Source organism: Tenrec ecaudatus, chromosome 10 (assembly GCF_050624435.1).
Source record: "Tenrec ecaudatus isolate mTenEca1 chromosome 10, mTenEca1.hap1, whole genome shotgun sequence".
NCBI classification, from domain to species: Eukaryota; Metazoa; Chordata; class Mammalia; order Afrosoricida; family Tenrecidae; genus Tenrec; species Tenrec ecaudatus.
Genome location: NC_134539.1, coordinates 110,970,713 through 110,982,399, shown reverse-complemented (window position 1 = coordinate 110,982,399; position 11,687 = coordinate 110,970,713). Strand labels below are relative to the sequence as shown.

Genomic DNA, 11,687 nt, shown 5'->3' with positions numbered 1-11,687 from the left:
TCACATCCGGCGCGCCTCTTGAGCAGTGGGCGGCGCCTTCCGGGGGTCGGGTCCGAGTCCGCGGGAGTCATGGCTGCTCGGCGGGCGCTGCACTTCGTCTTCAAAGTGGGGAACCGCTTCCAGACGGCGCATTTCTACCGGGATGTCCTTGGGATGAAGGTGCAGCTCGGGGCCGGCGCTTGGTGGCCGCGCTGGCGGAGGGATGGGTGTGTCGGCACGGGTGTCGGAGCGCGCGGCTTCGCGGCCGCAGGAAGGGGCGCGGGTCGCAGGGTTTTCGTTAGGTGGCCCTTGAAAGGGCGCTCACACCTACCGGGCACCAACTGCGCCCCCACACACGTTCTTCTAATTTCAGTTTGTTCACAAATACGTACTGAGCCCCTGCCCGCGTCGGGCCACAGTCTAGTAACAATTGCGCAATCTCTTCCAGCTTAGAAATATGCGCATCATGAAAGGTATGAATCAGCTTTGCAAGTCAATACAGGAGCCCTCATGGCAAGCGGGTGACACGTTGGACTGCTTAACTGAAAGGTCAGGAGTTCGATCCCACCAGTTGCCTTGGCGTAGAACTGAGGAGGCTGTCTACTCCGGTAAAGAGTTACAGTCTCGGAAACCCAAACGGGCAGCTCTACCCTGCCTTACAGGCTCGCTGTGAGTTAGCATCGATTGGATGGCCGTGCATGTGGAGTTTTTGAGGTGCAGAGAGTCTTGATAGCTGGGAGGAGCAATATCTTGAGGGTAGGGGGAAGGTGGGGGAAGAAAGAGGGGAACCGATCACAATGGTCGGCATAGAACCCTCCCACCCATGGTGATGAACATCAGAAACATGGGTGAAGGGAGACAGCGGACAGTGTAAGATATGAAAATAATAATAATTTATAACTTATCAAGGGTTCATGAGGGTGGGGAAGGGAGGGGAAAATGAGAAGCTGATACCAAGGGCTCAAGTAAAAAGAAAATGTTTTGAAAAGGATAGTAGCAACAAATGTGCTTGACTCAATAGATGGATGGACTGTAGTAAGAGCCCCTAATAAAATGATTAGTTAAAAAACAAAAATACCTTGATAGCTACCCACTTTAGAGCTTATAGCTGAGGGCTGGATTGGGCATGGGAGTTAGCCTTGTACATAACTAACAATAATAGAAGACAGCTGTCTATCTCTACGAGTTATGTGTAAAGTCAGTACTGATACATGTCTGGGAGCCCCTGGGTGGTGCACACGGTTAAGAGTTCAGCTGCCACCCAGAGGCTGCGACTCTCGTCCACCTAGAGGAGCCTTTGAAGAAAGGCATGGAGATGTGCATCCCAAAGACCATCAACCCCAAACAGACTCATTGCCATGGGGTCAGTTCCAGCCCATAGCGACCCTATCCATTAGAGGACCTCTGACTCAGAAAGCCTCATCGTTCTCCTGCACAGAGGCTGGCAGATTTGAACCGCAGACCTTGCAGTTAGCAGCCCAACACATACCAGACAGGACCCCCCAATCCTAGCCATGGCAAGCCTTACGGTTGGCTGCCCAGCGCCACAACCTGCTACACCGCCAGGGCGCCTAGATGCAGTGTTCTACAGGTGTTAGGTAATGTGCCATATGCTGTCAACACACAGCGGAAGAGGAGATCTAACCCGAACTTAGAGAGTCAGGACGTAGTTCATGGAGAACCGTGCTTTCCGGTTGAATCTCCGAAGATAGGTAAGATTTCCACAGAGCAAGGTTAAAGGGAGAAGTTCTATGAGGAAAACCTAAGTGGCGATATAAAGGTATGGCACGTTTGAGAAACGCCTTCGGTTGAGGTCATGTGATTAAAGTTGAGGAGGTGGAAGTATCGGGAGGAATGATCAGGGCAGTCAGACTGAGACCAGTTCTGCTAGAATCTTGAGTGGAATTTCACTCGTCTGCCCACAGTCAGGAGCTCCTGTACATTCCCAGACCGGGCAGAGATACAGTAGAACTGTGAGGGATAATTCTAAGGTGTTCTTAAGGAAAGGGTCATTAAAGAGTCTCGCCCCCCCCCCCCCCCAGTCTGGGAGAAACATGACAAGAAGTTGAACCGGAGAAGTAGCTGAGACAGTCCAAAGGGAAAGCAGAAGGAGACACAGAGAGCCCTGCTGTGCACCACGTTCTGTGTGAGATGCTTGAATACGTTATCCATTTTCACAGCACGTGGAGAACCGTGACTCAGATCCCAAGTAGCTAAATCAGAGTTACCCCGGATTTCATCTGGGGTACACCTACTAAGTCTGAGTGAAGCTAGCATTCCCAGGCAGCTGTCTCTAACGCTGAAGGTACTGCTTTCCGTAGAACTAGCTTTTACAGCTGCCGTCAGGGTGTCCCTTGCCCTCATGCAGAGCATTGCCATTTGGTGGGTTGGTTTTGCAATTAAAGCCTACAAGGGACAGGGACGGTATCTGAGTTTTCGTCTTCTAGTTCAGTGCTAGGAAAGCGTGCGTCACTGTTGCTTCTGATTCCTTTACCAGATTCTGCGGCACGAGGAATTTGAAGAAGGCTGCAAAGCTTCCTGTAATGGGTATGATGCCTTGTTTCTTAAAGGCCCCCCGGTGAATCAGAAAGCGGTTTCTCATAGTCAGGAGAAGACGGTGGAATCCAGTGGAGCAGGAGAAATTAGGCAGACAATTTCGAGAACACAAAGAAATAATGCTGTGGCTGGACGGTGTCTAATGAATGTCTTTCAAGCTCCCTAGGCATGGCAAGGGAGTTACATGCTTGTTGATTGATGTCCGTCCCCCCACCCCCAAAATAAACTCAGGTTAGATTGAAGAACTGGCTTCATAGAATTTTGTCCCCGGCTTTAAAGAAAAGGCAAATGACACTTTCCCCGGAGTGAGCGCCCTTGGGTGGTTTTTGAAGCTTCTGGTGAGGGGGCCCACAGGCTGTGTCCACAGCTGCTTTCAGAGCCACTTGGGGTCACCTCACCCTTATGGGGCTCAGAGGACCGGAAGTGACACAGGGTACAGAGAGGGCAGCCTGTCTCTGCGGCCACTCGCTATCGGAGAGGTCTGGAGCTGGTTTGGCCTGTGGTCCCAGGGTTCCTGTGCTTTCGCTCATCTAGGCCGTACGACGGAAAGTGGAGTAAAACGATGGTGGGATTTGGGCCTGAGGATGATCACTTCGTGGCAGAACTGACGTACAATTATGGCATTGGCGACTACAAACTGGGCAATGACTTCCTGGTAACTACCGTTCTGTCTCGCTCCTCTCTGACTATACCTTCTGCTGAGCTCCCTGGGGTGGCTGTCTTCGAAGGCTTTGGGGTACGGTCTAATGGGTGTTCTTAGGATAAAATGCTCTGCTACATAGAATGTTGTTGGGTGCCATCGAGCCGGTTCCCTCCCATAGTGGCCTCGCACACAATAGAACTAGACACTGCCTGGTCCCGCACCACCCTCACCGCTGTTCCGATATTTTGATAGTGACAATTTGCTTAGAAAGAAAGTCAAAATATGTTACAGGTGTGGATCTTCGTTGTGTCAGTCCATGTCCTTTAGTGGATCTTAGTGAGCCACTACCATCTCCAAGTGTGTGTGGCAGTAGACTAAGCCAACCGCACTGGCGCAGGGAGGAAACCGGCTGGCAGGAGGAGGTAGCGCAGAGAGCCGGGGGAGTGGTCAGCACAGGGCTGAAGCGAGGAGAGCCCTGCTGCCTGGCAAGGACTGCCAGCGGTGCCAGCGAGCACACCGGTGCGGAATGAATGACACAGCAGTCTGCTCTGTACCCGCTGACCCAGCGCCCTTGAGAGCCCCAGGGAGCACAGGGCTCCACTCACGCCCACAGGGTCCCCTTGAGCTGGCGGGGACTTGAGGGGGACAGTTGTGCACTGGGGTGAATGATGGGAGGGCAGGGCCGAGCCCAGCAGCAGTTACACTGACGTGGAAGGAAAGCGGTGGTTGGTGAGGAGGGTCTCTGACAGTCCATTGGGGGAAGTCGTGTGCAGCATCTGGTAAGTTCGACAAGGCTCCGGTTGTCGGGGGCTGTCGCGCTTCCCCAGGGGTGCCGGTGCGTTTCTGTTTGCATTGTATGTCCCATGTTCTCGATTTCCTTCCTGCTCTGACGAGCGCCTTAAAGGGAAGAGGAACTCTCGCTGAGATGAAATGGATAATTAAACTGCACCCACATTTTCATTTCTGGCTGGTGGCCCTTGAACATTTGCACCCACCCACCCCTATCTGCAGGGAGAGGCAGGTGGTTGATGCTGCTCGAAAGCACTGGAAGGAAGTTGTGAGTGAGTGCCGTAAAATGTGTGGCGTCAAGGCAGTGGGGTTTGGCCCCAGCCATCTTGTTTGTCCTACAACTTGGGGACCTTGCTGTGTGCCCCAGGGTATCACCCTCGCGTCAAGCCAGGCGGTCGACAACGCCAGGAACATGGAGTGGCCACTCCGGGAAACCGCAGAAGGGGTTTTTGAAACCGAGGCGCCCGGAGGATACAAGTTCTACCTGCAGAATCGCAGTCCACCTCGGTCAGGTAAGTCCGCTGGGACTAGTCAAAGCTCTGGCTGCAGGTAAGGGTGTGGAGGGTGAGAGGCAGCCGGCCTGGATTGTTGTCCCTGATACTGTGGTTTTGTATGAAGAGCTGCGTTCCTACATGTCACTGTGCTTCCTTGTGAAGTAAAGGGGGGAAGCGGACACTGAGCCGCCAGGCCGAGGCAGTCAGGAGGGACAGATTGCTCTGCACATAGTACTGCTATTGGGGCCTTCCGAACCACGGTGAGGAAACTAGACAGAAAGAAAAGTATTGGGTGTATCAAAGTGTCAGGTGTAGACTTGAAAGAACTTCAGAAAGTTCTCAATGGCAAAGTTGCCACAGGTGTTAACTCTTTAATAGAGCTTTTCTTCTCCTTGTGAAAGAATCATTTTGTTCAGGGAAAGAAAAGCCACCCACCTAGCCAGAGAGCCAGCTGTTCTGTTAGCCTGTAAGAGGCCCTGTCTGTCAGAGACGTTCTCACTGCTGGGGAGAGAGTCCAGCTCAGAGGCCACCAACTAGATAAACGTTTTCAGGTTACGGTGATTCTAATCTTGTGTTTGTGAGTTTAATATTTTCCCTATGTTTGTTCAGTGTAGTTTCTTGTTCTGTGGAAACTGCCTTTTGCATTTCTCCTGATTTTCTAGGATGTTCATTTTCTACTAATGTTTAAAGGCATATTAAGGACAGTCACTTTTTGTCATATATGTTGTTAAAAAATTTCCGCTTAATTGTTTGCTCTTTAATTTTATTTCTAACAATCTCTATTGTTGTCCAAGAGTCTTCAATTTTGTCTGTTTAACCTGGAAAACTTTTTTCAAAATGTCATGGTTATTGTCTCTGTAGTCAGGTTTAATGAAAAATCTTCGCCTCCCCAAAACTGTATAAACCACTCCCTGGGGTTTTAGTATTTCATGATTTTAGTTCCTTAACTTTGATCCCCTAACTCATCAAGAAAATGTATAGATGCATTCTTTATCTCACCAAATGCTTCGCCATTGTTTAATGTTCTTTTTCAAATAAGGAGCATTTTCCTACCAGTTTAAAATTCCACCCCAGCCATGCCTTTAAAACATATTTCTTTGTCAGGTCGGGTGTAGATTGGCAGAGCGGGCAGCTTCCCATTCCACAGCTCCTGCAGGTCGCCTCTCGGCTCACAGATGGCCATGCCACAGGGTGCCATCCCTCTCCCCACATCCGTCCCCACTCCCTCCATCCGACTCCTGCTCCCTCCCTCCTCCCTCCCTCCCTCCTCCCTCCTCCCTCCTCCCCTACCCTCTAAACCACCCCTGAGGGCAAAGCCTGTCCTTTCTTGGTGGTTGATCCCTTTCCACCTCCCTAGTGCTATGTTCTTGCAAACCTGTCTGTTGTTCAGTTGCTGAAAGGTGAGTGAGCTCTTCTGGATCTGAAGGCTGACTCAGGACTGCAGTCTCAGGGTTCCTACTCTCTACCAGACCAGTAAGCCTGGTCTTATTTATTTCTTAATAGTTTTGAGTTTTTCTTCCACTTTTCTCTCACTCGTGTCAGGATCCTCCAGCGTGACCCCTTCCCGAGCAGTTAGGAGTGGTAGCGCAGGACCGTGCAGGCTGCTGCCCATGGGATGGCCCCGCCCCGTGGATTCAAATCCCTGTCTCGTCATAAACTAAGTTCTTCCGTATACTTGAGTTGATTCGGGACTGCCTCTTCTTTCCTACGGAACTGACTGGTCTTCTCCCGCTGTCTTATTACCTGGCAGATCCAGTTATAAAAGTAACTCTAGCAGTGTCCGATCTTCAAAAGTCCTTGAACTACTGGTCTAATCTGCTGGGAATGAAAATTTATGAAAAAGATGAAGAGAAGCAACGAGCTTTGCTGGGCTATGCTGACAACCAAGTGAGTGATCTCTGCGAGAAATAACCCATTGCATTGTTTGATCAGGAGCTCTCTCGGCAACAGTGGTTAAACACTAGACTGCGAGCTGATAGGTCAGCAGTTCAAACCCACCAGCCACTCCATGGGAGAAAGATGTGACAGTCTGCTTCCATAAAGATTGACAACCTTGGAAACCCCGTGGTACACGAGGATCGGTGTAAGTCAGAAGCAACAAAACAGCCATGGGTTTGGGGTTTTGAGTTTGTCTCGTAAGTAAGAGGAACGTCAAGTAACGGTTGTTCCCATGGTTCCTTCGCAGGGACTCAATAGTTATACAGATAAGCAGAAAGAACAAAATAAAAATTACTGATAACCTCACCACTCATGGCTCATTTGCGGACTAGATCCGTTCAGAAGTAGAGTTGCTGAGTTGGACGAGATAAAGTTAAATGGAACGCTTTCTTTTCATCTCCCTCAAAAAACAGCTGAGCATAGGAACCCAATGTAGTCCTTGCATCTGGACCCAGACACGCTACTCATAGGAAACGATTGTATGCATGCACACCTGCATGCCCCTCACAAGGAGCCCTGCTGGCCTAGTAAGCTAGGCATGAGCCAGCGAACCACAAGTCAGCGGTTCAGACCCACCAGCCGCTCCTTGGGGAGCAAAAGATGAGGCTCTCTGCCAGAAAGGGCAGTCCTCTGCCTTGTGGGGCCCCTGTGACTTGGAATCGACTCGAGGGCAGTGAGTTAAGGTTGGTTTTTGTTGTCCGTGGGTTTTGCTGCTGCACAAAGACCTGGGTGCTATTTGTAATCCCAAAATATTAGGAACAACCTAAGTGCCCTCTAGAGGACGGGAATGAGATGATTGAGGGTTTATTCCTAGGATGTTATCAAAAAGACTGAGATCAGTCTTCACCATAGGACCGCCTATGGGAATGTAGAGGAAAGCAGAGAGTGGACAGTGGAAATAAATGGTGCTGCGCACGCGCACGCAAGATAGTGAGCACGCGAGTGTGTGTGGAAGGATTTACCAACTGGACTGGTTCTCTCTGGGGTGAGGGTAAGGTGAAGGTTTCTCGTGTACGCGTCCTGATGGTGCCCTCAGGGAGGTATGGGTCTGCTAACCACGAGGTCGGGGGTTCAAACCCACCAGCCGCTCCAAAGAGGAGGTTTTGTGCTCCTGTCAAGACGCACAGTCTCAGAAACCCGACACGGGTTAGAATCGCCTCCTCAGCAGTGGGGTTGGGTTTGGTCCCTCTGATTGGGTTTTTTTCGCCATGTGGAAACATAAGCTGCCGTAAAATCTCCATGAAAACTCCACCTGTCTCCTGTGTCTTGGCAGTGTAAGCTGGAGCTGCAGGCCATCGAGGGGGCAGTGGAGCACGCAGCAGCTTTTGGAAGAATAGCCTTTTCTTGTCCCCAGCAAGAGGTATTGTTCGCCTCCGCGTCTTCCATCTGAGTTGGGTGACGAGCTTGGTCAGCCCCGCTCAGTTGGCCCTCTCTTCTTCATTTCATTTCAACTGCTGTGACTTGGGTGTCAAGTTCAGCGGTGGTCCTGAGAGTGGCTGAGATTTAACGTCAAACAAGTGACACCTTGGTGTTTGCTCGTGGACCTGCTAAGGGCCGCACGGCACCGGACCCTCCGCCCACTCTGCCTCTTTGTTGTCCTCCAGCTGCCAGTCATAGAAGGCTTGATGAAGAGGGAGAGCCAGGCCATCCTGACTCCCCTGGTGAGTCTGGACACCCCGGGCAAAGCAACGGTGCAGGTGGTCATCCTGGCCGACCCTGTGAGTATCCCCCAGAGCGAGCACACGCCGCCCCGGCTGCCTTCCGGGGGCCTCTTTGCCAGAGTGCTTTTCTCTGTCTGCCTAGGATGGACATGAAATATGCTTTGTCGGAGATGAAGCGTTTCGAGAACTTTCCAAGATGGATCCAGAGGGAAGCAAATTGTTGGATGCGGTTAGTCTCCTTTCCTGCTGTTACATCAGGGAGGGGCCAATGCTACCGACGCTGGGTCTCAGTGGGCGATCCTTGTGCTGTGCCACCTCTGTGGCCCTCGATCAGGGCTCAGCACTTCCCATGACCTCGGGCGGCGCCGTGTGCATGTCGTGCTTCTGCCCGCCGAACGGAAATGCCCAAGCGTCCCCCCTCACTTCCTTAGCTCTTTGGCTCATCTCTCCTCCTCCCCCCACAGCTCAGTCTCTCCCTTTCTGGTGAGTTCTTTCCGTCAGCACACAAGCAGACCCCAGTATCTCCATCCAGACCCTCAGGTTCCACTTCCCCCTCCCGTCTACGTTTCCTCCTGTTCAGAACTCGCTCCTCCCACTCAGTGGGACGGCTCCTGTTAAAGTCAGCAGGGACGCCCGTCCGTCCGTCCGTCCTGCACCGTGCCCGATGCAGAGACTCCCTCTGTCTCCTCATGAACCTGGATGTCTCGGCCGGGCTCAGAGCAATGCGTATGGTGGTGCTATGGGCTACGTCTTGGGCTGCTGGCCACAAGGTTGGCGGTTCAAGCCCACCAGGCACTCTGTAGGAGTTCCTGTAAAGGAGTTCCTGTAAAGATGTACTGTCTTGGAAAGCCTAGGAAGCAGTTCTGCTTTGTTCCTATGGCATTTACAGAGCAGATCATCAGTTTAACATCATTCTGCGATTTATGCCAGTTTGTTTCATCTCATTCAGTCTACCACCACCAACACACACACACACACACACACACACACACACCAGCCCCCCACCCCTCCTCCCCCCTGGTCTTCCTTTTTTCTCCCCTTCTGAGATCTGCCCAAGGGTAAATTGTAATCTTCCGTGGCCCTTGTTCTAAGGTGGACCTATCTCCCCAGGGTTACCGTGCCCATTATAGACCTACTGTTTGAGAACTGAGCCATGGGAGGGAGTCCAGCTCGAGGCCTGAAGGGTGATGAAGGGGCACCAGCCTCTCTGGGACCAGTAAGCCTCGTCTCTGAGGAGTGTGAATTTTGTTCCTCTTTTTCTCACTCTGTCCAGGAGCTTTTAATGTGACTCCTTTCAGCATTGCCGCAGCTGGGCGCCATCTAGTTCTTCTGGTGGAGGCGGGGTGGTGGAGACTGAAAGGCGTGATGCCTGCTAGTCCATGGGCCTGCTGGTTCCCACGTGCCTTTGCTTTGTATCGAAAGCGGGCTGTCTGTCTTCCGGACTTAAGTGAGTGTCTAACCCACTTCTCGTCCCACAGGCCATGGCGGCTGATAAAAGCGACGAGTGGTTTGCTCAGCACAATAAGCCCAAGGCTTCAGGTTAACCGAGACGCCATTTGGAACAAGCATTTGTGACGCCTGCCTAGCCCCTGCGGGCCGGCTGTGCCCATCACCGTAAATGCCCTGACAACTTCGATGTGTCCCTCACGGCCAGGAGGCCGTCATGATGACGATTTCCCACCTCCAGGCTTGAAGCGCTCCCCTGTATTGCAGCGGAACTGCTGTTGTCACTGCTCTGTCGCCCGAATGACACGCTCTGGATGCAGCTCTCTGAATAAGAAATGATTGTCCAGAGACAGGGTTTTATATGGGACTTCACCCTGGTGGAGGACAGAGGAAATTCTGATGAGCTGTTGATCATGTAAAATGTATGAAAGCACAACTATTCAAATAAATTCCATGTGACTGTCGGGACCGGAATATGCCATCCCTCCCACTTACGAAGACTCATCATTAGCAGTGAGCGTCTTGCTCTGTCATGCCAGGGGAAGCCAGACCCTAACACTTCATTGTGGGTCCGGGAGGCGCAATTGTACAGCGATAACAAATAAGGATCATAGTAAAGTCATAGAGAGCATGAGAGATAGAAGTGAAGTATTGAAATAAATGGAGTCAGACACAATTCATGGTAGCATGCTCCCCTCTGCTCCGCTTGATGGTCCACGTGGAGGGAGAGAGAGATCTAATGCTAGCCCAGGCCTTTTATATTCTCTGGGGACATGTAAGCCCCCTAATTACAGGTGAGGACACAGGTCACTGGAAGGGGCTGTCCTATGGGCAATACTGTAATGAGAGGGGGTGGTCTAGGGATGTACATGCAATAGGAAGGGGAGGGGTTGGGGGTATACATGTGACAAGATGGGCAGATCCTAGGTCTAGGAAGGCAGCTTAACTTTGACCTGTTCTCTAGATCTCTATAGGAACCATTACCAAATAGATGACTGCAGGCATCCATTGTCTTTTAACAGCAGGGAGTGGGGCCACTGCAGTCTGGCAACTGGGAGGATGGCTCTGAGAGTCTGGCCTCCCCCCACACTGTCAGGTCTGGCTACTTTCAGTTTTGAGGGACCAGAGAAAACAGGAAGGGCTTGGCATGTTGTGGGGGGCTGTATACTCCACACTAATTTCTTTACTCTTCATTTTAAGTAGATTTTAATCACTCCAAACAATTTCTTTTTGCTAAATCCATTATTAAACTTATGTGTGTGCGTTTCTGGTATCCAGCCCGTATCCTAGCCTTTAGACTAGAGTCTCATCATTAAAAGTGATGGCAGGTTCCAGTTGTAGGGAAGAAACTGAAGAGAACTGGCCTAGAGGTTATAAGTTGCCTAGTAGCATAAATTACTTATAAATCATAGCACCAGCTGTTCTCCCTGGCTGGCAGGATGGGGCCTGGACATTTCTGGCTGACTTTCAGCTCGTGTTATAAGGGTTATCAATTGTACCTTCACTGGGGGAAAAGATTTCTCATTCAATCTTTATTTAAAGCCCCTATCTCAGGGAAGCAATCCTGAGTTTCTAAGCAAACCAAATCAAGCTATATAAATTCCTCCCAGAGGTAATCAGTTCACTTGCGGTATACAGGGGCACTCTTTTGTATGGGTTTTTAATAGCCTGATAAGCTTCTTGGTACTTCTTTATTGTTATGATTTGTGAATTCTCACATTTTCTTTTTTTTTAAAACATTTTATTAGGGGCTCATACAACTCATCACAATCCATACATATACATACATCAATTGTATAAAGCACATCCATACATTCTTTGCACTAATCATTTTCAAAGCATTTGCTCTCCACTTAAGCCCTTTGCATCAGGTCCTCTTTTTTTTTTCCCCTCCCTCCCCGTTCCCCCCTCCCTCATGTACCCTTGGTAATTTATACATTGTTATTTTGTCATATCTTGCCCTATCCGGAGTCTCCCTTCCCTTCCCCCCCTCTTCTCTGCCGTCCATCTCCCAGGGAGGAGGTCACATGTGGATCCTTGTAATCAGTTCCCCCTTTCCAACCCACTCACCCTCCACTCTCCCAGCATCTTCCCTCACACCCCTGGTCCTGAAGGTATCATCCACCCTGGATTCCCTGTGCCTCCAGCTCCCATATGTACCAGTGTACAACCTCTGTCCTA

General features: G+C 50.8%; 1 protein-coding gene across 1 annotated transcript; it reads left to right on the top strand.

The window, feature by feature from the left end:
* On the top strand, positions 1-9,980 carry GLOD4 (glyoxalase domain containing 4). Its single transcript, XM_075561251.1, has 9 exons — positions 1-159; positions 2,477-2,526; positions 3,070-3,190; positions 4,335-4,479; positions 6,212-6,348; positions 7,673-7,759; positions 8,004-8,117; positions 8,203-8,289; positions 9,539-9,980. Exons 1-9 carry the CDS (start codon positions 70-72, stop codon positions 9,602-9,604), a joined length of 897 nt encoding a protein of 298 aa, XP_075417366.1. The 5' UTR covers positions 1-69; the 3' UTR covers positions 9,605-9,980.
* The last annotated feature ends 1,707 nt before the right edge of the window (positions 9,981-11,687 follow it).